Raw genomic sequence first — 27,150 nt, 5'->3', positions numbered from 1 at the left:
AAGTATGTCTGCATAGGATCCTATGTAATTCTCTGCCTGGTGGCTCATTTCTGTATCTAAGAAACATCATGCACTTCAGGGGGTTCGACTTCATGAGCCCTGGAAGCAACTCCCAACTCTACGAGTTTATGGCTCTATCTTATGGGTAGGCAACCTAAGGCCCGGGGCCCGGATCTGGCCCAATCACCTTCTAAATCTGGCCCACGGACGGTCCGGGAATCAGCGTGTTTTTACATGAGTAGAATGCGTGCTTTTATTTAAAATGCATCTCTGGGTTATTTGTGGGGCATAGGAATTCGCTCATTCCCCCCCCAAAAAAAATATAGTCTGGCCCCCAAGATCTGAGGGACAGTGGACTGGCCCCCTGCTGAAAAAGTTTGCTGACCCCTGCTCTATCTGCTTTCAGGATTTAAAAAGAAACATCGAGAGGGTAGCACAGAGCAGAGATGGCCAACTGAATGCCCATAGCTGCCAGGTTGGTGGCCCTTGTGTTGTTGTTGATTTTTGGAACTAGAAGTCTCTTCTGTCACAATTTACTGAATTTGTGGGTGGTCAATGGGTGGGTACATGACTGTGTGTGCATGACTGAGAGGGATTCGCTTGGGCAGAGGGAGAGGGGGTTGGGTAGTTTGTCACTATGCAACGTGTGAAAGTGTGTAAGTGTGAGAGAGAAATTGTGTGTCTGGGTTTGTGTGTGTTTGTTTCCCCCCCCGGAACTGGAGAATGTTCCCCGTTATTTGAGAGCAACTGTGTGTGTGTGTGTGTGTGTGTGTGTGTGTGTGTGTGTGTGTAAAAGCAATATTGTGTGGTGTATACAAATCAGGACCAGTAGGACAGATTACTTCCCACGACAAGCATGAGGTAGTTCAATGACTGTAAAAAGGTAAAGGTAAAGGACCCCTGACAGTTAAGACCAGTAACGAACAACTCTGGGGCTGCGGCGCTCATCTCGCTTTAATGGCTGAAGGAGCCGGCGTTTGTCCGCAGACGGTTTTTTTGGGTCATGGCGAAACCAGAGCAGTGCACGGAAACGCCGTTTACCTTCCTACCTATTTATCTACTTACACTCTGACATGCTTTTGAAATGCTAGGTTGGCAGGAGCTGGGAGCAACGGGAGCTCACCCCGTCGCGGGGATTCGAACCACCGACCTTCCGATCGGCAAGCCATGAGCTCAGTGGTTTAGACCACAGCGCCACCCGCGTCAATGACTGTACTCTTATCTAATTTAGTTATGCCATGCCCCGCATTTGTGACTGGCCCCCAAAGAATTCTCAAAATTCACAATGTGCCCACCGGTCCAAAAAAAGTTTGCGACTCCCAACACAGAGCGGCACAATACCATGCAGGAGAACACTCTTGTAAGGTTTCTTCTGCCATCCCACTAAAATATGGAAAACACTACAAAGGCATTTATCACTGCAGGTAAGGAGAAGTCATAGTCTTACTGATCCTCTGAAAATTCAGCTCAGATCTCCAATCTACTTGCACAGATTTTTGAATAAAGGACTGAAAAGCACAAGTATAATTTTACTTACATTTATGTTTTCATAGAATCATAGAGTTGGACTAGACCACAAGGGCCATCGAGTCCAAGCCCCTGCCAAGCAGGAAACACCATCAGAGCACTCCTGACATATGGTTGTCAAGCCTCTGCTTAAAGACCTCCAAAGGAGGAGACTCCACCACACTCCTTGGCAGCAAATTCCACTGTCAAACAGCTCTTACTGTCAGGAAGTTCTTCCTAATGTTTAGGAATGTTTTGGCTAACATATGGCCACATGAAAGCAGGGTCTCTTCAAGGATATTCCAAATTCCTTCCCAAAATTTTCAGATAAATAGCACAAAGAAGAGATAAATAAAAGGAAGCAAAGGTTTCCTCTGTATTGCCAACGAAAGAAGAGGGCATGACTTTCATACATCCGTACCCGTCAATCACCGCACTCTTTTTGCTTCTGTTGGCATCATTTCCTAAAAAAACCTCATCCTATCACCTCAGAACAAGTTTGAACACACCTTGAACAGAGGGTTGTTTTTTAAAAAAAATATATATGAATAACTTTAAACATATTGAACTATTTGTTTTCACTGTGAGGAATAATGGCACCCACCAACTATTAAGACAGGGGGATTAAGGCCCCACCTGCTCAACGCTTTTCCCGTCAATCAGCTGATTTGAATAATTGCGGCTACGCTGTAATGCCTGAAACGGATTCAGACATGCAAACTGGTTCAAGAGTTGCACAGTTCGATCAGGGTCTACATCTGGGTTTCTACATACATGACTCCAGCAGAAATGCTAGGGAGCAGCGGAATGGCATCTTGAAGGATCATATTATTATTACACAGGCCAATCCCAGCTTGTTTTACAAAAAATAAAATAAAAACAAGCCGAGTACTTCATCTGCGTTTTCCCAAAATCAAACCCGTTCTGTACTTGTGATTTTGAGCGGCACATTCGGAAACCACCTCAGAGCTAATTCGTCTGATCTGAGGGAGACAAACTTTCCTTTTCTTGAGACATCAAGAAACCTCCAGGTTTTCTCTGTAGTAAAGCTTTCGCTGTGATTCATCTCCCCCTTAGCTAAACTTGCTATTTGTGGCAGAATAGATAAAAAGAAAAATGTTACGCTTAAAATCATCTAGTATTCGCCCCCACACACCATTAGTCCCTGGTGCCATCTGAGCCTATTAAAATCACTTACAGCCCAGCTTTCCGAAGCTTTCTGTGATTAAGTGCTAGAGGTTATTCTTCTGAAACTGGGCCCTGCAATGTTGCAAATCAAAGGAAGTGGGGTAGAAATGACAACCATGTATGAAATGGAAAGGCACTAGAATTTACTATGGAAGACCGCGGGTGGCGCTGTGGGTTAAACCACAGAGCCTAGGGCTTGCCGATCAGAAGGTCAGCGGTTCGAATCCCCGTGACAGGTGAGCTCCTGTTGCTCAGTCCCTGCTCCTGCCAACCTAGCAGTTTGAAAGCACGTCAAAGTGCAAGTAGATAAATAGGTACCACTCTGGCGGGAAGGTAAACGGCATTTCCGTGCGCTGCTCTGGTTTGCCAGAAGCGGCTTAGTCATGCTGGCCACATGACCCGGAAGCTGTACGCCGGCTCCCTCAGCCAATAAAGCGAGATGAGCACCGCAACCCCAGAGTTGGCCACGACTGGACCTAATGGTCAGGGGTCCCTTTACCTTTACTAGCCTTTGTAAACATTGTGCCCTCCAGATGTTTTGGACTGTATTTCCCATCTTCCCCCATCAACTACAGCCATCAAGGGTCAGGGCTGATGGGAGCTGCATCCCAAAACATCTGGATGGCACCAGGTTGATGGAGGCTGCTGTCGTATGTGCCATCTAATCGCTGTTTGAAATTAGCCAGGTGCCAGGCGCATTTTGCACCTGGCTATCAGCCTTTTGCAGCCAAGTGATGATGCCTGGGCGCCAGGATGAAGTTCAGGAACCAAAATGCTTTTTCTGGGCTGTCTGGGCAGGAGCGGTGAACAACATTCTAGTTAACTGCAACAACGTTCTAGTTAACTGCTGTCGCTTCTCTTCACTTACCCCACCCCACTGCCCTGCTAACAGTTATGAAGAATATTCTTACATTATGAATGGTTCATGTCGCCATTAAGAAAAAGAGGTCAGAATAATAGTCAACATGTATGTGGGCTGTCCCTGGATTAAGTGACTTTTCTTCTTTAAGTTCTCCAAGTTCTTAGCTTAGCTCAAAGTTGTCATCTAAACTAGCCAGATGTTTAACTCATAATCTATCTAAACTACCGTAAATCCATTAAGAACGGGCATCAGAAAAGACATTATTTGGATCCATTCTGCTGTATGGGCTCATGACCTTTTATTAAATCCACAATTCATCTCTTGAGCCAAGCTCTATCAAACATGCTGCATTAATGCTTGCTTTGCGCACAAGGGGGGAAAACGCTGTGGGGGGAATATTTCTCCAAGCAACTGCATTTCATATTGAAGGACGGCTTTTACCTAGTAATTACCAGCCTCCCTCTGGGGAAGTTACGGGCACTCGACGCACTATCCAACACACTTAACTGTGCTATGTTCTGGCTCTCCAAGTCAGTGATCTAGCTTGATGTCCTTGTATGTTCAAAGAAAACCAGACAGAAAACTCTCCATCTCACACCTCCTTCCTTTCTCTACATCACATATAACTGCGCATTACACAAGGTATGCTGCAGACCAGATTTTGCATTATGCTTCTAGACAGAATTAAATAACAAATTTAAACCACTTCATGTACAATAATATATGTATTAATTGCTTGCTACGGCAATGAAAATGGATTAGTTTACACTAGTAAACTAATACATCTTCATTGCCGTAGCAAGCAATTAAGACATATTATTGTACGTGAAATGATTTAAATTCATTATTTAATTCTATTTTCTTATTAAAATAACCTAAGTAATTCTCCTTGATTAAAATCAGCCAACCCTGAATATAGCGCTGACCTATTTACTTTCTGTGCACCATTTATGATTATGTAATCATCAAAAATGCATATTCTGTTTCGATGGGGGGGTTTCAAGATCCAAGCACGCTGATCGTTTCGTGCCGCATCTGCTAAGACACTCCAAAGATTTTAATGCATTTAAAATCTAAACTCTAAAGAAACTTGACAGCTTGTGTTCTTATTCAGATACGTCACAGCTGCAAAGAGGTATCTTGTCAGGCCATTTCAGACAAAGCTAATTGGAATTCTTTAGGGACGCGGGTGGTGTTGTGGGTTAAACCACAGAGCCTAGGACTTGCCGATCAGAAGGTCGGCAGTTGGAATCCCCGTGACGGGGTGAGCTCCCGTTGCTCGGCCCCTGCTCCTGCCAACCTAGCAGTTTGAAAGCACGTCAAAGTGCAAGTAGATAAATAGGTACCGCTCTGGCGGGAAGGTAAATGGCGTTTCCATGTGCTGCTCTGGTTCACCAGAAGCGGCTTAGTCATGCTGGCCACATGACCCGGAAGCTGTACACCGGCTCCCTCGGCCAATAAAGCAAGATGAGCGCCGCAACCCCAGAGTCGGTCACGACTGGACCTAATGGTCAGGGGTCCCTTTACCTTTAATTGGAATTCTTTGATCTGCATGAGCCCTGATCAGCAATTTCCCATATGTAAAAGAAGGTGGGGAGGGGGGAGAATGCTGCTGACCACATCCCTACGTCACATGCACTACATTGGCCCTGCCTTTGCACAAACAGCTATGGTTCTATGTGATTGTGCATCCTCATCCCCACACAATGGACATTTAGAGAAGGTCTGGCTTTTCCATATTCCATTCAGACGCCTTCGCTTCGGTGTAGACTTTTAAGTAGACTTCCATAGGCACCTCTCCACTTGCGCCTGATCAACACAAGCACACAAGCACAACCGCTGGCACCACCACTGTTTTCAGCACTGAAAGGGGACAGGACAGACTTGCATGTGCCCTGCTGACATGTACAGTGGTTGGGAACGGAAGCCCCACATAAGCAGAGATTCCCCCCCCCCTTTAACCTGGTAGCCACAGGCAACAAGGAATCCCATGCAAGCGAGTTTGCTGATGGAAGAGGAGTGGATCTCTCCATTCCACTGGCATCAGTCAACTTGGGTTTTCCATGTTCGCTGCAGAAGAGGAGAAGACTTTCCTCCTCTGCCAGCCTGCTCAGTAGAGTAATAAATAGTAATAAAATTTTATTTATATCCCGCCCTCCCCAGCCGAAGCCGGGCTCAAAGCGGCTAACAGTAAAATAATACAGCATTCTAAAATCAATTCATTATAAAATCAGTTCATATCAAATTAATGGCAACCATTGGGCTAGAGTTCTGTGAGGATTACCAAAGGAGGGGGTCAGGATGTGCCTTGGCCAAAGGCCTGGTGGAACAGCTCTGTCTTGCAGGCCCTGTGGAAAGATGTCAAGTCCCGCAGAAGGCTTTTGCCTGTTAAAAAGCTGGTATTCTACATTTCCATTCTGGCTGTGGAAATGCGGGCTGCTAACCTCTTAGTAGACGTATAAAAAGAGTGCAACTCTGGTTGCAAAAGTTGTTTATTTACAAGTGAGCCTTAAAGTTATTTTAGTTACTTTCTTCTTGCCAGTTGCGGTGGCTGAAGAGTAGCTTAGCTTGGCGCGTGGAGACCTAACCATCAGCCGCTGCATTGCAGAACCTTCATGTAAGAAGCAATCTGACATCTCAAATCAAGCTCCTTATAAAAACCTCTTAATGCTCTGCTATTAATTACAGTACGGTTTCCTTTTGGGAAACTTAGGATCATAGAACTATAGAGATGGAAGGGGTCACAAGGCTCATCTAGTCACCCCCCCCAAATGCAGGAATTGATTTATATAGCTATGAGAAAGCTTGTCAGGGAATTAATATTTTGCTGCCAAAAAAAAAGCCAGCGGAATTTTAACTTGGCTGGCCATAATCTTTCCCCTGAGGACAGAGAGGAAGAGGCTTAACATAAAGGGAGGTAAGTATTTCATAAACATAGGGAAATTCTGCAGCATCTTCAAAGAAAGGCCACAATGGTATCTGTTTGCTCTAAGGACTTGCTCAACGCTTCTCGGTCTTTTGGCTAACACCAAATTTAGATATCTCTGGTTTAGCTCAGACCCTCAGAATGCTTTCAGATGATCCACAACAGGGATGTCCAACAGGTGGATCGCTATCTACTGGTAGATCCCCACCAGGTTTTGGTAGATCACAGTCGAACTCTGGCTCCCTTTCCTTAAAGGTAAAGGTACCCCTGCCCGTACGGGCCAGTCTTGCCAGACTCTAGGGTTGTGCGCCCAACTCACTCAAGAGGCCGGGGGCCAGCGCTGTCCGGAGACACTTCCGGGTCACGTGGCCAGCGTGACATCGCTGCTCTGGCTCGCCAGAGCCGCACACAGAAACGCCGTTTACCTTCCCGCCAGTAAGCGGTCCCTATTTATCTACTTGCACCCGGAGGTGCTTTCGAACTGCTAGGTTGGCAGGCGCTGGGACAGAACAACAGGAGCGCACCCCGCCGCAGGGATTCGAACCGCCGACCTTTCGATCGGCAAGCCCTAGGCGCTGAGGCTTTTACCCACAGCGCCACCCGCGTCCCTCACACCCAGTGTGGTGTGAGAGCCAGTGTGGTGTAGTGGTTAAGAGCAGTAGTCTCGTACTCTGGTGAACCGGGTTCGATTCCCTGCTCCTCCACATGCAGCTGCTGGGTGACCTTGGGCTACTCACACTTCTTTGAAGTTTCTCAGCCCCACTCACCTCACAGAGTGTTTGTTGTGGGGGAGGAAGGGAAAGGAGAATGTGAGCCGCTTTGAGACTCCCTTTCCTTAGTGTCGCTAAAACTTGACTCCTGCCCTGCTCCCTCACCCTGCCCTCCATTGCTGTATGTTCTCTGGAAGGGAAGATGGAGCTTTCTCTGTGCTGCTGTTTTGATCCATAGCGATCTTTTCTGTGAGTGACTTTACCCCTTTGTCCCTTGCCTTTAACCCCCCCCCAAAAGCTTTTTTTTAACCCCTTAAAAAAGGGCCTTTCTCCTCCCTAAAAAAAGCTCAAAAACATAGAGCTGACCAGTTCAGTGACCAACTTAGATCACTGCCAGTTTTTAATTCTGAAAGTAGATCGTAGTCTCTTGAGAGTTGGCCACCCCTGATCTACAATACTTTATTTAAAAGACAAAGATGGTAAGATGCTGGTCGTCTGAAGGTTTCTTTTGAGTCTGGCTGTCTGGCAGTGCTACAGGTGTATATTCCAGCACTACTGGCCAGCCCAACAATATAGGTATCGCCTAGAGGCCATTAAAAGGGATGCGGCTGGCGCTGTGGGTTAAATCACAGAGCCCAGGACTTGCCGATCAGAAGGTCGGCGGTTCGAATCCCCGCGATGGGGTGAGCTCCCGTTGCTCGGTCCCTGCTCCTGCCAACCTAGCAGTTCGAAAGCACCTCAAAGTGCAAGTAGATAAATGCTCCAGCGGGAAGGTAAACGGCATTTCCATGCGCTGCTCTGGTTCACCAGAAGCGGCTTAGTCATGCTGGCCACATGACGCGGAAGCTGTCTGCAGACAAACGGCGGTTCCCTCGGCCTATAGAGCGAGATGAGCGCCACAACCCCAGAGTCGGTCATGACTGGACCTAATGGTCAGGGGTCCCTTTACCTTTACCTCAGAGGCCATTAAAGCACCCATCCACTTAGTTCGTCAAGAGACTAACTACATTTCGGAGAACTGGAGCAGCAACAAACCTGACTGTGTCTATCTGCTACTGAGTCCACTTTCCGTTCATTTTGTTCTTTCAGTGTACAGTGGTACCTCGGGTTACAAACACCTTGGGTTACAGACTCTGCTAACCCACAAACAGTACCTTGGGTTAAGAACTTTACCTCAGGGTGAGAACAGAAATCGCGTAGCAGCAGCGGGAGGCCACATTAGCTAAAGTGGTACCTTAAGAACGGTTTCAGGTTAAGAATGGACCTCCGGAACGAATTAAGTTCGTAACCAGAGGTACCACTGTACAGTGAAGCTGCACCAGAACAGAAAGCAGTGTATTTGTTCAATAGGCTTTCAGACATTCTCTTGTGTGGTAGTGGGAAAAAATCTGGTGGTTTGCAAAGGATGGACACCAGAAAAGTGATTCTCGGTAGATCAAAGTTTAGGAATGATTTAGCTTTACAGTGGTACTTTGGGTTACATACGCTTCAGGTTACAGACTCCACTAACCCAGAAATAGTACCTCGGGTTAAGAACCTTGTTTCAGGATGAGAACAGAAATTGTGCTCCGGTGGCACGGCGGAAGCAGGAGGCCCCCATTAGCTAAAGTAGTGCTTCAGTTTAAGAACAGTTTCAGGTTAAGAACGGACCTCCAGAACGAATTAAGTACTTAACCCGAGGTACCACTGTAGTTTAAATGTTATTTGTGTTAAGACATTATTAAATTTCCCCAGCTGTGCACAGAACTATGCATTTTTACTCATAAGTCCACCTGTGTTCCATTTATTTTATATATTAAATTTATATACCACCCTTTATAAATAACCAGGGGATCCTGCACCTTACAGAACACAAGACCGCAGCCCCCAATAACGAACGCGCAGAGGTCTACTACACATTTTGCCAGTATCAAGCTCTGCCTGAGACCTTTTAGAGCTGTTGCCAGGCAGAACGGACATCCCTAGGCTAGCTGGGCCAAAATCTGACTCAGTACATGGGTCATCCTCCATCCTGCTACAATTTTCAGGCAGGCTCTGAATCAGCATCACTGATAACTACTGTGGCACTGACCACTTCATCTTCTCTGGAATCATAAAGGCGCCTTTGCCTTCCCAATATGCATAGCCTCCTTTGAATTCACAGCGTTCACCAAAAAAAATTAATAATAATTATCTATTAAGACTATGAGAAGAATGTTTAATAATGCAGCAACTTCAAGCATGCATCTACAGACACAACTGACACTATCAGACTTCTGTTCAGGGTTGAGGAGATTCTCCACCCCACAGTATAACTTGGGTACGACACCTATGTATTTCCAAAGTAGCAGGGGGTTGGGCTAGATGACCCCTGGGGATCCCTTCCAACTCTACAATTCTATGATCGGCCTCGGAGCCATCAAAAACATTGATTGTAAAAGGAAGAAGCAATTTTGGGCTCTTCCGGCAAAGGGAAAAAACCCCCGGCCTTCTCATCTCTCACGCATACTTTAAAAAGTTCAAACTGACTGTTACAACCATGTAATACATCATTCATATCTCTGTCTGGGCTAATTACCAATTGCCCCAGGCTACAAAGAAAGGTGACATCACCGTTGTTGTTTTGCGTTTCTTTAGCTGGGGAATAACATGCGCCGATAGCCATCTTCAAATATCCAAAAGGGCTGTCACATGGAACAAGCTGGTTTCCTCCTGCTCTGGAGGGTAAGACCCAAACCAAGGGATTCAAGTTACAAGAAAGGAGATTCCTGACTAAACATCAGGAAATACTTTCTGACAGTACGAGCGGTTCAGCAGCGGAACTGGGCACCCTTGGGAGGCGACGGATTCTCCTTGGAGGTTTTTAAGCAGAGGTTGGGTGGCTTTTGCAGAGTTTCCTGCATCGCAGGGGGTCTTTGTGGTCCTTTCCAACTCTACAATTTTATTATTCTAAGTATCAGCTAATTATGAGCTCCATGTATGTTCTCTCATTCCTCAGTAAAGTAACAGAAAACACAGCTTGAGAAACACTGAGCATCACTGAAACAGGAAAGTTAGCTTCCCAACTGGTTGTGCACAGATTAATAATAAAAACTATTATTATTATTATTATTATTATTATTATTATTATTACAGTGGATGCTTGGGTTGCGAACGTGATCCATGCAGGATGCACGTTCGCAACCCGCAGCTTCTGCAACCTGCAGCGGCGCATCTGCGCATGTTGCGATTCGGCACTTCTGCGCATAGTGCAATTTAGCGCTTCTGTGCATGCGCGACCGCCGAAGCCTGGAAGTAACCCGTTCCAGTACTTTCGGCGGTCCGCAACCCGAAAAAACACAACCTGAAGTGTTTGTAACCCGAGGTATGACTGTATTATTATTATTATTCCATCCATAAATAATAATGATAATTTATAGGCCACCCATCTGACTGTGTTGCCCCAGGGACTCTGGACAGCTTTCAACAAATTATAAAACCACAGTAAAACATCACACATTAAAAGCTTCCTGATACAGGGCTGCCTTCAGACGACTTCTGAAAGTCAGATAGTTGTTTATTTTTGACATCTTTGACATCTCACCAGAGGGCATTCCACAGGGCGGGTGCCACTACCGAGAAGGCCCTCTGCCTGGTTCTCTGTAACTTCACTTCTCACAATGAGGGAACCACCAGAAGGCTCTCAGAGCTGGACCTCAGTGTCCGGGCTGAACAAGGGGGTGGAATACGGGATCGATGCAACAGGCATAAAGTCCTCCTTAATGCTCCAATTTAACTTAACAACCATGGAGACATTATGCAGGAAATTAGTGCCTCCCTCACGTCAGGTTGTGTATCCACGGGAGTAACCAGAGGAGAAATGACCACTCGGAGGAGCGCAGAAGCAAGAAAAGCCATAGTCCACCTGCACCGTACAGCCTTCATCTGCCCCACTGAAACAAAGAAGGTCTCCCCTGTGTTGGCCCCACAGCCACAGCAGGCCCTGCAACTCTCGATCCCTGAAGCCACACCCCCTCCATTGTCTCTTGAGACAGATGGATACCAACCGTCTGTTGGAAAGAGACTGTTCCTGTCTTAACATCCCATTGCAGTTCATTATAAGTACAGTGTTACCTCGGGTTAAGTACTTAATTCGTTCCGGAGGTCTGTTCTTAACCTGAAACTGTTCTTAACCTGAAGCACCACTTTACCTAATGGGGCCTCCTGCTGCCGCCGCGCTGCCAGAGCACAATTTCTGTTCTCATCCTGAAGCAAAGTTCTTAACCCGAGGTACTATTTCTGGGTTAGCGGAGTCTGTAACCTGAAGCGTATGTAACCTGAAGCGTATGTAACCCGAGGTACCACTGTACTAAGTAGAGTGCGAAGTTGACTAGACCAGTGGTGGCCAATCTTGGCCCGCCAGCTGTTTTGGGACTACAACTCCCATAGGACCAGTGGTCAAGGATGATGGGAACTGTAGTCCCAAAACAGCTGGAGGGCCAAGTTTGGCCATTACAGTGGTACCTCGGGTTAAGTACTTAATTCGTTCTGGAGGTCCATTCTTAACCTGAAACTGTTCTTAGCCTGAAGCACCACTTTAGCTAATGGGACCTCATGTCTCCGCTGCGCCGCCGGAGCACGATTTCTGTTCTCATCCTGAAGCAAAGTTCTTAACCCGAGGAACTATTTCTGGGTTAGCGGAGTCTGTAACCTGAAGCATATGTAACCTGAAGCGTATGTGACCTGAGGTACCACTGTACTGGACTAGACCATATACAAGCTTTTGATCTAGTCGATCTCACTCTCAGGGGATGCTTAGAACAAGGAAAATCTTCCTGGATGCAATAGCCTTGCAGAAATGGAGATGAAGACTTGGCAGAAAAGTGCTATAATATTGGAACAAATGAAGGAAGGAAGGCATGTGTCGATATATAGCCAAATTCTCATCTTTCCACTTTCACAGGAGAGATGTTTTCCTTTGTTTACAAAGAAAAGTTTTTTTGAAAAAAATTGTTTCATCTTGGTCAGAACAGACAAACAGCAGAAAGGTTAAGCTACTGGAAACTAATACAGTGGTGCCTCGCAAGACGAAATTAATTCGTTCCACGAGTTTTGTCATCTTGCGATTTTTTTCGTCTTGCGAAGCACGGTGTCAGGAAAGTTTTGGAAAAGCTTCAAAAATCACCAAAGTCTTTAAAAACCTCAAAAAAGGCTACCACACCGCGTTCTATGAGTTGCTCCTTGAAGTCAAGTCGCAACTGTATTAACGGTGTTAAGAAAAAGGAAACAAACTTGCAAGACGTTTCCGTCTTGCGAAGCAAGCCCATAGGGAAGATCGTCTTGCGAAGCAGCTCAAAAAACAAAAAACCCTTTCGTCTTGCGAGTTTTTTGTCTTGCGAGGCATTCGTCTTGCGAGGTACCACTGTATGTGATCCTTTGAAAATGCTGGGGTGAATCTAATCCCATTGTGAATGTTTCAGAAACTTTACAGTACACTGGAGAATCAAGAAGATTATCTACTGCACTCCCAAACAGCCCTCGTACTGAATTAGTTATTTCCTACACAAACAGCACAATGAACCCATTATCATTAAGTTTTCCCCTCTGGAATTCTCAAACGTTCTCTTCCCCTAAGCAGGTGGATCTAAAATACATTGGGCTGCATTCAACTAACTTTCTTGGTTTTAAAGCCCTAAAAACCAAATCGCGCAGATAAAACGACCACCATCAAGAAGCAGCAGCAATTGTCAACTCCAGATCTAGTGACCAGCTGACATCACCTCCATCTGTACCAGTTTGAATATTCCTCCAGCTGCAGAAATGCATAAAAACACACATAAAATTTATACCAGCAAATCCAATTATTTATCTCATCTTATGAACAGGAAAGGCAATGATATGAGAAGAGATATGCAGCAGCAAACATTGAAGTTATTTGCAAAGTAGATTAAATGAATGAAGGGAATTGGTAATAATGGCACACATGTACAACATTAAGCCGAAGATAACACATTTAATCTCTGTTAATTTAATTATTATATTTTTTATCTCAGAATAATCTGGAGACAGGCTTTTTATCAGTGCCAAACCATGTTGCTTTGGCTATGGCAGGCATAGCAACCCAAGGCCCATGGGCCAGAAGCAGCCCATAGGGGTCGTTTAACCGGCTTGGTCAGCTCCCGTGTGCCACGCTAAACCGGTGCAGAGCACAGCAAGAACCACCTTCCGTGATGCTGACCGGCTTCCCATTGGCTGCAGGAAGCTCCTCCAGCCAATGAGAAGCTGCGCAAGCCTCCTCCGCGCCGGAAGGAGTGATGGAAATGGCTATTGTGTGAGGAGCTCCCTGCTTGCTTATCAGCGATGGGCAATGCATTCCCATTAGCTATCACAGCCCACCTAATAATGTCCCCAGCTTCCTTTACTTGCGCCCTCCCCAAATATTGGACTACAACTCCCATCTGCCCCAGGGACAAAGACAGGCGTTGTCAGGCTCCTCCAGGTGAGCTGCTTATTCAACAGTCATCCTGATTTGCTTACACCAAAGCTTAAGCAGATATTAGATTGCATTTGTTTCCCTTTGCTTGTGGGGAGGCTATAAGCCTTCCTATTAATCCTTCGCTCGTCCCACACTTTCCAATGCATTTCTCGGTCACTTTCCTTACAGCAGACAGCTCATTTTATAAAAGATGGGTTTCTTGCACCAGAATGACAGTGTACTTCAATCCACTTCAATTGCGCCGGCTGAAATTTCCCTAGATGCACGTAAAACTGGAGGTGCCTGAAGCCCAACAACATCTGAACACGTTCCTCAAACCTGCCTTAGACTGACCTCTCGTTCCACTTCCACAGGGCATGTGTTGTTAAATATTCTGTGTCCACACACACCCAACTTCCCAGTCGCTGCTTGGATACATTTCCTCCAGCGAATTTAGTTTCCCACAGGAGGCACACATACACGAACACACTCTGGCCCACCATGACGTCTGCAGGATCGCGAACTGGCCCATGCCCAAAAAACATTGCCAACCCCTGGGCTAAGGTTACAGTCCTGGCAAAACGTATAGACAAAGCAGGAAACCTGTCTCGTTTGGGAACTCAGTGCAAAAACTGATATCAGAATTCATGCAGGCCAACATGTTGCATTCTTCAATCCAAGGCAGCTGCTCTGAGCACATAGGACAGATGCAGTACTGTTGCCTTCTCTCTGTGCCAGCTGCTGCATTGGATATGGACCAGCAGCAACACTGCTGCAGACTGCTTTCCATCAGCTGATCTAAAAATGAGTCACAGCACATTGTACTGCAAGCTGATGCTGCCGTAGGCACCATTTTTCCCACAGACAGAGGCCAATCTGGATAGGGAAAATACTTATTCTTGTGGCAGTTTTATCCCAGCACTGCGCCCCCAAAATCTGGCATTCCCCATGTATCCCTCCATCTTAAGAGAGAGGAAAGTAATGATGTATAACAAAAGACTGCTATGCAGATAAATTTCTTTTTCTCGGACATAACCCACTCAGCCTTCCTCTCTCTCCTTGGCTAAAATACCGATGAAAAGACTATGGCACGGCGCACATGCTACCTGGAAATCTGTTGAGGTTCAATGCCAGTGGACTATGAATAGAGAGCAAAACATGTTGCATGGGTCATGGAATGAGTGAAGCAGCATTTGAGGTTGCGTGCATCACCAATGGCCACGCCACCCGCAGAAATTACTGCCAGGCTGTGAATTCATCTCTGTCCTATCAGATGGCGGTACATACGCACATCCCAGTTGGGAATCCAAGCACTGCGATACCGTGGTACCTCTGGTTACGAACGCTTCTGGTTACAAACGCTTCAGGTTACGAGCTCCGCTAACCCGGAAGTAGCTGCTCCTGGTTGCGAACTTTGCCCCAGGATGCAAATGGAAATCGTGCGCCGGAGGCGTGCACACAACAGGAGACCGATTAGCTAAAGTGGTATCTCAGGATAAGAACAGTTTCAGCTTAAGAACGGACCTCCAGAACGAATTAAGTTCGTAACCAGAGGTACCACTGTACTAGCCATAATTGTTGAAGGATGCTGCATTTTTTTACAGGACCCAGAGTGCTACTTCAGACATGGTAAAGGTTAATAATAAAAATAAAAATAAAAATATATTATTTATACCCTACCCATCTGGCTGGGTTTCCCCAGCCACTCTGAGTGGCTTCCAACCGAATATTAAAAACAATACAGCGTCAGACATTAAAAACCTCCCTAAACAGGGCCACCTTCAGTTGTCTTTTAAAAGTAAAATAGTTGTTTATTGCCTTGACATCTGCTGGGAGGGCGTTCCACAGAGCGGGTGCCACTTCTGAGAAGGCCCTCTGCCTGGTTCCCTGTAACCTCACTTCTCACAGTGAGGGAACCGCCAGAAGGCCCTCGGAACTGGACCTCAGTGTCTGGGTTGGACGATGGGGGTGGAGACGCTCCTTCAGATATACTGGACCGAGGCTGTTTAGGGCTTTAAAGGTCAGCACCAACACTTTGAACTGTGCTTGGATACGGACTGGGAGCCAATGTAGATCCTTTAGGACCAGTGTTATATGGTCTCAGCGGCCGCTCCCAGCCACCAGTCTGGCTGCCGCATTCTGGATTAATTGCAGTTTCCGAGTCACCTTCAAAGGTAGCTCCACGTAGAGCGCATTGCAGTAGTCAAAGCGGACTACTTGCTTTGTGCTGCGCCAAGTGGAATGGATACTTTCCTCCTTTGAATGGCAGGCCTCTCCCAGCCCCACGTCACATCGCATGCCATGAACGTAGGGGGAAACCCTGCTGGAGCCAAGAGATCTATCCAGTCCAGCTTCCTCTTTCCCACGGTGGCTCAACCAGATGCGTTCAGGAACCTGAAGAAGGGCAAAAGTCCTGCCCGACTGTTGTACTTCAGCAACTGAACTGCACACTGCAGCTGAACTTACCCAGTTCCCACTTAAAAGTTATCTAAATTAATTGACATCACCACATCCTATAGCAAATATTTCCAGAATTTGGAAACATTGGAAAAAGTTGTACCTTTTTTATGAAACTGTGGTCAATCGATGTGTTTTGATGACCCCAGGTTCTGGTATTATCCGCCAATTTCTTCCCAACCATGCATAACTGTATAGACCTCTATCATGCCCCCTTCCCTTTTATTTTAAATACCATTTTTTAAATTAATACTTATCCAAAGATATACAAAAGTTCATATCCAATACAAAGTGTCTTTTTTATAATATGCCAGGGTAAAAGAAATGCTTTTAAAATCTAGATCCAGGCCTTCCGATTCATTTTCCTAAACATTTTAAAAACAAGATTGTGACTCCACAATAAAACACATATTCAAAAGTTGGTTTTCATCCTCCACTCCAATGAATATCCTTGTTGTTACATGTTTTTACATGGCTGTTTATTTATATATATTTTAAAATTGTATATATGGATGTTTAATGATGGCCTGTATTTGTAATGCCTAATAAAGGTTTGGCAAAGTACCGTATTTTTTGCTCTATAGGACTCACTTTTTCCATCCTAAAAAGGGGAAATGTGTGTGCGTCTTATGGAGCAAATGCAGGCTGCGCAGCTATCCCAGAAGCCAGAACAGCAAGAGGGATTGCTGCTTTCACTGCGCAGCGATCCCTCTTGCTGTTCTGGCTTCTGAGATTCAGAATATTTTTTTTCTTGTTTTCCTCCTCCAAAAACAAGGTGTGTCTTATGGTCTGGTGCGTCTTATAGAGCGAAAAATACGGTAAGGCATTCATCCACTTCCTCCATCCCAAAACAGGAGCAGGAATGGGAATAATTCTTAGTACTTTTATTATGTTAACATTCTAAAGACATTTTCCCCATAAGGTTTATGAGGATTTATCAGATACTCATTTTTCATGTTCAGCTGGAAGCCGTCCCAAATGCAAATGGAATTGTTCTGCAATATAGAATCAACTGACTACAGTTATTGTTCCAACTTTGGATTTCCATGTTCTCCTCCTGCTCTAGACTCTGCTGCAACCTGCATGTCTAATACTTTACTACATTTTCATTAAACAAATATTGGCTGGGCGCAGGAGGTTTTAAGAACCTCTGGGTTTTGACTGCAGTGCTCCTTCCGCTGCCAGCTACTGCAGGATTTTACAATCTTGAAACGCTGCAAGCCCAGAGGCCGAGTGCATCACCACATCAACGTTCTGGACCGAGAAATAAAAGCCCAAACGTTATCACCCTTGACTTACAAGTCCTTGGTGCGCAACTGACCATCAGCACAAAAAAATGCAGTTTTTAAAAATGGACCATTATTAATTATCTGTCCCGACTCAAGCTATTCAACACCTGCTGCTGATATTTGGAGCTCTCTAACTGCAGCTACAGCTGGGAGTGCCTGGCAAAAAGGAGAAGAGCAGAAAATGATCCATGAGTTCTGTGGAAATGTGGTCTCCACTCCGGATTTCGAATGCAGATTTCTCCAGAAATTCCATAGGAACTGTAAGCTTTCAAAATAACCATTTCCTCTTGGAAGTTGCACAGTTCACCTTGCCCCTTGGGAAATTCGTTTTTGGTTGTTGTTGTTGGAAATTTACAATTCAGCTGGGTTGTCCAGCTCTTTTGAAAACTAGTCCAGTCCCGCTGAAAATCCAAATTCCAATCAGAAGTCTGTTTTACGTAGATTTTCCTGGCAGTCCACTATTGATCTACTGACCTTGACTTGGGACAATATTGTTCTAGGTCTTGCTAGAAAAAACGTTCACGCCCTGCATAAATGGCTTTCAAAACTCAAATGACCAAGTACCGCATTTTTTGCTCTATAAGACGCACCAGACCACAAGACGCACCTAGTTTTTGGAGGAGGAAAACAAGAAAAAAAATATTCTGAATCCCAGAAGCCAGAACAGCAAGAGGGATCGCTGCGCAGCGAAGGCAGCGATCCCTCTTTGTGTTCTGGCTTCTAGGATAGCTGCACAGCCTGCATTCTCTCCATAAGACGCACACACATTTCCCCTTACATTTTAGGAGGGGGAAAGTGAGTCTTATAGAGCAAAAAATACGGTAAATCTTTGCACAGTAATTCTTCTGCTGAGTAACCCCACAGTATCCCTTCTTGTAAAGATTCTGAAGTATTTTCCAGGAGCCTTTTCAACACAACTGCAGTTCCATACAACTGAGAGGGCGTTCTGCTCCTAACCCCATTGCCCCCAGCATGGCTGCACATTGCCAAGAATATTGGTAATGATGGAAAAGCCCTCTTTTGAGCAACTTGTCTGCCATTGCCAATTCAGAACCCTTGATAAACTTCTAAGGAGCAGAGTCTGAAAACCACCCGTGTCCTACTTTTTAAGTGGTCAAATAATTCGTTTTCTGCATTAGGACAAGAGCATGCATTTAAAGTAGGAAAGGTAATCTTGCAAATGCAATTTTAGTTAATATATTTGATGCAAGAGCTACTCTACTCCCAATTTGGTTTGCTTTAGAAATTCTACCCGCCTTTCCAGATCCATGGTTATGCTAGAGAGTTTCAAAACCCGGCACAATGTCTAGAATCATTACATCAAGGCAGTGAAAGTCATCCTTAGGATTGATTCAGTCTCGGGGGTGGGGTGCATCCAACTTCAGTAATTTCAGCAACTAAAAAGGACGTGGGTTATCTTCTGATCAGTGGTAAAGGTGTGAAACCAATTCTAACTATGTTCAACAATTTCTTTCGGCTATCATAGTTAAATATGCCAGTTTAATTCTAGAGGCAGACTGCATGAAGCTTGGTTGTGTAAAAGGGTGGCTGAACTTGCGGAAATCAAGATTTTCGTGCTCTGCACATCATCAAAATATTTGACTAGTTAGAAGAACCGGCCTTAGCTGTAAAGAAAATGTGGGCCTGTTCTAAACAATAATAATACTGGAGTCACCCTTCTTAGAATGCTTTTCATTGCATTGATTTAGATTTCCTTTATTATACCAAACTATATTTCTTTCCCTTTCTGCGTTTTCTTCTCCTTTTTTAGTGCTACCTTATACAAGATGCTTTGTCATCCTTTAATATCTTGACAACTTTATCTGCTAATACAATCCTGGATAAAGCAATGAGTTGTTCTAGCATTCATATTTTATGTTTCCAGGCCATTTTACTGTAGTGAATAGGGGATTTCCCTTTGTCATTTAATGCACCAATTAAAATATGAAACTATTAACTTGTTCTTGTAAGTTACAAAATAAATGGGAACGCTGAGTATTTCGGTAACAACTACCCAATAAATAGTAACATATATGGAAACCTTTCCTAAGGTATTCTTGGGGCTCACTGCTTAAACATAAATGAAGACAGATTTTCTTCTTGTGAATGTGACAAATTGATTGCAACACGAGAACCATTAGGAGTTTACCCATGGCATCTGCATATTAATAATTTTAATCCCAGACACCATATTCCATATAAAAATGAGCAAATAATGACATATCTCCTTAAAAAAGATCAGAATCTGCATTTCAAGTTTGCTTTTTAAAAAAAAAAATCTTGGAGCAAGAATTTCTAAGAAGCAGCTTGATACTGTTGTGTTATGCATTTATAACTATGCCATATGTAATTTTTTTAAAAAAGCAGTTATTGAAACTTGCTTTTAAAATGAAGCTGTATATAACTGCAAAAGCATCAGATCAAATGCCTCTGTGGCGATACTGGCTATGTTTAATCAGTAATAACCCAACCTAATATAACAACTGTCTACATTTTATAAAATAAAACAAGTGCTAGGGCAAAGCCTGAATTTTAAATCACTGCATGAAGATTACTATTACTACTAGAAGATTACTACTAGAGAACTATTAGAACAAAAATAAACAAAAGCGCATTATTTGATATAGGAAGCTGCTAATGTGCAAAAAAGGTAGTAGATAAATCTGTCCAGTTTATCTAATAAATAACAAAGCTTGTTAACACACAAAAAGTGTAAAATATGTTCATTGCAGTGATTGATCAGAATATTTTATAGAGCGCATTATTTTTAAAGCAGCTATGCCGACTGTGTTGCTAATATTAGCCTTGTGCACTGTTAGCAGTGTAACAGTGCAGATACACCACTTAATCAGATTAGAATTAGACAAGCTCTCTCTTGTCAGCTGGAGGAGTTCCTCAACTGTTATTTACTGAACAGCCTGAAAGTGTGCCATGCTAGGAGATCCTTCCAAACTGCTGCGAATTATTTGTTTAAACCAGCGTGGTTCTTTCCGTTCCTTCGCTTTGCAAATAGGCTGAACTCGATAATATCACGGAACACAGGCCCTGCTGAATATAAGGTGCATGAATCATATCATAAGCGATGGTGCAGCCGAGTCGTTCAGCTTCAAAACCGCCATCACCAAATTTCATGCGCTTCATTGCAAAGAACAGAAGGGGACGGTGGCACGCAACAACAAATCCCACCACCCGGTTCATCATGCTTCATTTTTTAAAACTAACTAAACGGGGGGATGTGCTTGCAGTTTCTCCATCTCGGCAGGAAAGCGAATGTCTTTCTGGCAAAAGTATCTCCCAAAACCATATTTTCAAAGCACGGTTCCTGCCTTGTTCCCTAACCAAAGGGGCAGCGCCAGCCCCTCGCTGCCTTTCACAGCATGCCATCTATTACAAAGAGTTGCGAGTCGGGGGGGGGGGAATGGTACCCCTTTCCCTTCTACAGCCTCCTTCCATCCATGCGGTGTCAACATCTCATCCTAGCTGCAGGGTTAGGAGCATCCCAGCAGAGACGGAGGCCAGCCCAGCCAGTGGGGCTTGGGGGGCGCAGGCTGCCATCGCGGCCCTTTCAAGCCAGCGCTGTCCACAACAAACAGCGGACCAGAAGCCCGCCGGCTGCACGCGGGTCCACGCATCCACACGCACACGCGGGGCCGCCCGCCCACTCCAGAAGGCCACCGCAGGCCTTGAGCCACCCTTTCCCGTCCGTGAGACCGTAATCACAGGGACACGGCGTCCCCGCTCAACTTCCTTCCTCCTCTCCGCCGCGCCTGGCAACCTCTGCGCGCGCGGAGAAGCAGCCTGGCCGGGCAAGGCGGCGGCGGCGGGTGGGCCTTGTTCTCCCTCTCCAGCCGCGGCCCCGACCCCCTCGCCCGCCCCGGGGGGAGCCAGGGCCGCCCGCCCCTCCTCGCCGCCTCCCCCTCTTACCGCGCAGACCAGCCCCGCGCGCGCGCGCGCTCTGGAGCCTCTCCAAGTCCCCCCTTCGGCCCCCTTTTGCGCGCCGGCGCGCGCCCGGCGGAGAGGCGCAGGGGGGCCTGGCTGGCGCCTCCGAAAGGCGCCCCGAGACGCACAATGCCGCGCAGCACAAAGCCCGGCGGGCGGCGGGGGCGCGCGCGGCGAGGGGGGAAGGGAAGGGAAGGGAGCCTGGCCGGCCTCTCCAAGCGCCCGCCGGCCGCGCCACACGACCCAGGCCGGGCAAGGCAGGGCCTGGCCGGGCGGGTCCTTACCGAGCGGCAAGCCCTTGTTGAGGAGGTGGGAGCTGCCCATTGAACCGCGCTGTCAGGGGCACGGCTCCTCCGGCGGCGGCGGCGGCGTCTGGGGCGCAGTGCGGCGCATATGGCGGCGCCGTCGCTCTCCCCGCTCGCCAAGCGGCCCAGACGCTTCGCCAAGAACGGAGGCCGGGAGGAGGAGGAGGAGGAGGCGCGGGAGGAGCTCCAGGCAGCCAGGCAGGCGTTGGTCTTCTGGTTCCTGCCTCCTCAAAGTCCCCGGAAAGCAGAAGGGGCGGGAGGGAGCGCGGGAAGGCGGGAGCGCGCAGGGGAGCGCGCGGCGGGGAGGCGCTTTTCGCCCCAAAGCGTCCCGTTTGCAAGCGCAAGAGGCTCGCCGCGGGTGCAGTCACACATATACTTCTCCTAACTTCAGCATCTTGAAAAGCAGAGACATCACCTTGCCAACAAAGGTCCGTATAGTGAAAGCTATGGTTTTCCCAGTAGTGATGTATGGAAGAAGAAGTGTTTGGATTTGTTATCCCGCCTTTCACTCCCTTTAAGGAGTCTCAAAGCGGCTAGCATTCTCCTTTCCCTTCCTCCCCCACAACAAACACTCTGTGAGGTGAGTGGGGCTGAGAGACTTCAAAGAAGTGTGACTGGCCCAAGGTCACCCAGCAGCTGCAGGTGGAGGAGCGGAGATGCGAACCCGGTTCCCCAGATTACAAGGCTACCGCTCTTAACCACTACACCACACTGGCTCTCTGGAAGTGAGAGCTGGACCATAAAGAAGGCTGATCGCCAAAGAATTGATGCTTTTGAATTATGGTGCTGGAGGAGACTCTTGAGAGTCCCATGGACTGCAAGAAGATCAAACCTCTCCATTCTGAAGGAAATCAGCCCTGAGTGCTCACTGGAAGGACAGATCCTGAAGCTGAGGCTCCAATACTTTGGCCACCTCATGAGAAGAGAAGACTCCCTGGAAAAGACCCTGATTTTGGGAAAGATGGAGGGCACAAGGAGAAGGGGACGGCAGAGGACGAGATGGTTGGACAGTGTTCTCGGAAGCTACCAGCATGAGTTTGACCAAACTGCGGGAGGCAGTGGAAGACAGGAGTGCCTGGCGTGCTCTGGTCCAGGGGGTCACGAAGAGTCGGACATGACTAAACGACTAAACAACAAGAACACCAGGGCAGTTAGTTACCTTCCCACAAGGGCCGACATTGATGCCAAAATCCAGCATCGCCTGAGCTCCGCAAGTGCAGCTTTCTCTCGATTGAAGCGCAGGGTGAGGAGCGGGACATTCGCAGCAGGGAAACCGAAACACTTGTTTACAAAGCTATTGTACTACCGGCCTTGCTGTGTGCTTGTGAAACGTGGACCACATATAAGCGCCATCTCCAACTCCTCAAAAGATTCCATCAACGGTGTCTCCGAAAATTTTACATATCACTTGGGAAGACAGGCGAACTAACTAAGAAGCAAAGATCATCAGTGTTGAAACAATGATTCTTCAACATCAACTTCGTTGGACTGGTCATGTTGTGCAGATGCCTGATGATCGTCTTCCAAAGCAACTACTCTATTCCGAACTTAAAAATGGAAAGCGTAGTGCCGGTGGTCAACAAAAGAGATTTAAAGAATCTCTCTAGGGAAATCTTTTAAAAAATGTAGTATAATCACCAACAACTGGGAAACGGTGGCCTGCGAGCGCTCCAGTTGGAGAACAGCCTTTACCAAAGGTGTCATGGACTTTGAAGACACTCGAACTCAGGATGCAAGGGAGAAATGTGCTAAGAGGAAGGCATGCTTGGCAAGCCTTCACCATGATCAACTCCCACCCGGAAACCTATGTCCCCACTGTGGAAGGACGTGTGGATCCAGAATTGGCCTCCACAGTCACTTACGGACTCACTGTTAAGACTGTGTTCATGGATACAATCTTACTCGGCTACAAAGAAGAAGAATAAGGATGTCACGTGCAGGGTGGATAAATCTTTCCTACGCCTGATAATTTTCAGAATTAATTGGAATTGGCAGGCAAGTCCTGCATATTAGGGAACAGGGAATATTGCCGCTGTAGGACCGCCTTTACTTTCAATAGGACTTGAGTCAACAGCCAAGTTAGTGCCCTTGTACACACACACACACACACACACACACACACACACACACAGAGTCTCCCACTGTAAATTGTAGTTGGCAGAATTGGCCAGTGGGTGCATCTGACACTGCAACTGCTGAGTGGGCAAATCAGCTTGTTGCATTTCCCCCTAAAAACAGGGCATACTTGGGCCTTTCTCTGCCTACTCCTTTGTGTTTTTTTCTCCTAGCCCTTGAAATCAGTGCAATTGATTTCAAGGGCTAGGAGAAAGAAGAAGAAAAAAACACCCTCGCCGGTCCTGGAAGGAACCTTTAGAAAAGTCCCATATGCTCAGAGACTTTGCACCTGTCCATTGGGAGAGATGGGAAGCCCAGAACACTTGATCTGTAGATGTCCCTTTTATGAAGAGGCACGCAGTAAGATCATTGATCCCCTACTGGTGAGGCTTGCCGACCTCCCGCAAAAGCAAAAATTTGACCTTTTCCTGTCAGGCAAAGATCAGAAGATGACCTGGATGGTTGCCAGATTCTGTGTGCAGATCTGTAGGTGCAGACCATCTCCCAACTCAAAATAGCCCGTCATGAAAATTCCCGAACTCGGTTCCATGGGTGACTCTGGGTCAACTCCCTGGGATAGTTTATTGTTGTACATGGTTTACAAATTTATTGTTGTACATTGTTTTAATTGTCTATTTTTCTTCTGTGACTGTACCACCAAGTGTGTTTTATAAGCTGGTCTCCCGACCGTAATAAATTATCTCAGTGCAATTGTATGAATGCACCAAATACAAAAAGCCAAATACTGGGCAATGCCACAAAGTTGGCATCTGGTAACAGAAATATCTAAAAGAGAAGTAAACTCCTTTCCACATTCCTAAGGAACCACTTAAAGATAATTTAAGGGAAAGAGATATATTTTAGAAATATAAAAAGTGCTTTGGTGGGGGGGTATACAAGGTCTACACATAAAAATGTATCAGTCTTACCAGCTCCAAATTAAAAAAAGGGGGGAGCCCTCTGCTCAAACCACCCTGCTAGATTTTAATTATATTTTGTTCTAAAAGCGCAGTCATTTCTTTTCATTTATTATTATTATTAAGGCAACTACAGTGTTCTAAGTTAGAGATTGCTTTTGTTCTAGGACAACTAGTAAGAGGACTACAAGACAACTCTAATCAGGAAACCTTTTGTGTTCCCTAGAGCATCAGTGATGTATGTAAAAAGTACGTATATATATATATATATATATATATATATATTGAAAAAGCAAAACTGCCTCCAATTAGATTGTACGGGCTTTATGAGAAAGGCTGAGGAGGTGGATGTCAAACAAAATATTCAGTTCAGCTCCGCTGCCTGGCTGGGTCAGCTGACACATAATGCAGTACACACTATACTATAGAAGAATACAATTAACTCTCAGAATGGCTGTGCACTTCAAGGCCTAATAATTTACCTGACTGGAGATGTAGCCATTGATTTCTAATTTGATGCCTTCCAACTGTTTTCAGGGAGCTTCTCACATTTGTTGCACGAGTATCGGAGCAGGATCAGTCAATTCAACAGCTTTAAAATACCTTTGTATTGCTTTCAGTTTCAATAAGGAGACAGCAATAAAGGAAATCAAAACATGTATTATTTTTTTTGCTATTCATCAATAAAACCTGACTCTGTACACACCCACACACTCACACCCTCCCAAGTGCCTCTTATTTGCTGTTTGTATTATGCAAAACAAAGGCTTGAGAAAGCAGTTTTTGTTAGATGCCCAGGAAGAGGCAGTTTTTTGTTTTTTTAATTATGTCAATAAATTTGTGTTAGGGCGGAAAGAGTTCCAGCAGTATCAATCACCAGATTTCACAAGACACTCCAGAACACACAGTATTACAAATTTTGGGAATAATAATGAAAAGGGGATCATCCAATTATTTTTTAATTTTTAATTGTTTTTAATTGACTAACGGGTTCAAGTCTCCTTTGATCTACCACTAGTCAGGCCATTGCAAATAGGAATAGATTATACTTCCTATTATGGGGACAGCCTTTAGTTTAAAAGGTTTGTTCATCACTACTATAGGAAAGAAACAATTCGGCATTAAGTTACACTGTTGCAAATTAATGATGCACATTGAGTTAAACATTATTAAGGTGCAATCCTATGCAGCATAACTTGCAGACCAAGTTTATACATGTCTACTCAGGAGTAAGTTCCATTGAGTTCAGGGCATTTGTTCCCAGAAAAATATGTATGATTATACTGATGTAAATGAGAGTTACAAGGGCTTAAACCAGGGGCCAGCAAACTTTTTCAGCAGGGGGCCAGTCCACTGTCCCTCAGACCTTGTGGGGGGCCAGACTATATTTTGGGGGGGGGAAATAAACAAATCCCTATGCCCCACAAATAACCCTGAGATGCATTTTAAACAAAAGGACACATTCAACTTATGTAAAAACCTGCTAACTCCCGGACCGTCCGTGGCAGATAAAGTTGGTTGAGTATGCTGAGATGGCTAAATTGACACACAGAATTCGCAATCAGGAGGAGACAAAGTACCAAAAAGAATGGAGTAAATTTATGGTTTATATAAGTGAGAATTGTACAAATATGAAAACGTTGGCAGGATTGAAATAATTCTCATGTCATGGCATAATTTATAATTAAAGAATCTGTAAACTATAGAATGGAATAGGAAAACTGGTGGAAGGGAAGGATGGAAGCTAATGGATCTATGAAACACCAAGTAGGATACATGTAACAAGATGTGGTGTTTTGGTGATGGGTGATGGGGGTTGGTTGGTGATTGTAAATTTCAATAAAAATCATATTAAAAAAAAATTCCCGGACCATCCGTGGGCCGGATTTGGCCCCCGGACCTTAGTTTGCCTACCTATGGCTTAAACTGTGGCAGGTTCGCTCCCTGAATGGCTATTTTCATTCTGCCACTCATGTTTTGATAACCAGAAAGGTAGCTATAACCTAGATGCAGTGCCATAAAGTCAATGCTCCATATATCCCCAAACCTTTTCTTTGCCTGTCACCAGATGTATTACTCATGATTCTTCATTAGAGCCATTTTGGAGCCTTCTAATGTGTCATTTATCTCAGTGTTCAGTAATCATAAATTGCAGACATTTTGAATATGCAGTAGGCATTGCCCATAAAGGTATGAAAAAAAGGGAATAAATTCCTCTTATTTGAAAGGGGAAATGGTATTATTTATGTTTCCGAGCACAATTCAAAGTGTTGGTGCTGACCTTTAAAGCCCTAAAGGGCCTCAGCCCAGTATACCTGAAGGAGCGTCTCCACCCCCATCATTCTGCCGGGTCGCTGAGGTCCAGCGCCGAGGGCCTTCTGGCAGTTCCCTCATTGCGAGAAGCAAAGCTACAGGGAACCAGGCAGAGGGCCTTCTCGGTAGTGGCACCCGCCCTGTGGAATGCCCTCCCATCAGATGTCAAAGTGATAAACAACTACCTGAC

General features: G+C 45.6%; 1 protein-coding gene and 1 long non-coding RNA gene across 5 annotated transcripts in view; both read right to left on the bottom strand.

Annotated features, from left to right (window-relative positions):
* CTBP1 (C-terminal binding protein 1) overlaps positions 1-21,797 on the bottom strand; it is a 58,782-nt gene extending 36,985 nt beyond the window's left edge. For 3 of the 4 annotated variants that reach the window (XM_053387782.1, XM_053387779.1, XM_053387780.1), the window contains exon 1: positions 21,595-21,797. Coding sequence is in view for 2 of the 4 variants with exons in the window: in XM_053387779.1 (XP_053243754.1) it covers positions 21,595-21,634 (40 nt within the window). In the remaining 2 variants the exon portion in view is untranslated. The remainder of the gene's footprint in view (positions 1-21,594) is intronic. The other variant, XM_053387781.1, reaches the window with a different exon arrangement.
* Positions 1,757-21,460, bottom strand: LOC128413621 (uncharacterized). Its single transcript, XR_008330385.1, has 2 exons — positions 21,296-21,460; positions 1,757-1,816 (listed from the first exon to the last, which is right to left on the bottom strand). It is a non-coding gene; the product is annotated as an uncharacterized LOC128413621 (long non-coding RNA).
* Positions 21,798-27,150: the final 5,353 nt, after the last annotated feature.

Source organism: Podarcis raffonei, chromosome 5 (assembly GCF_027172205.1).
Source record: "Podarcis raffonei isolate rPodRaf1 chromosome 5, rPodRaf1.pri, whole genome shotgun sequence".
Lineage (NCBI taxonomy): Eukaryota > Metazoa > Chordata > Lepidosauria > Squamata > Lacertidae > Podarcis > Podarcis raffonei.
This window is presented reverse-complemented; position numbering and strand designations above follow the sequence as displayed.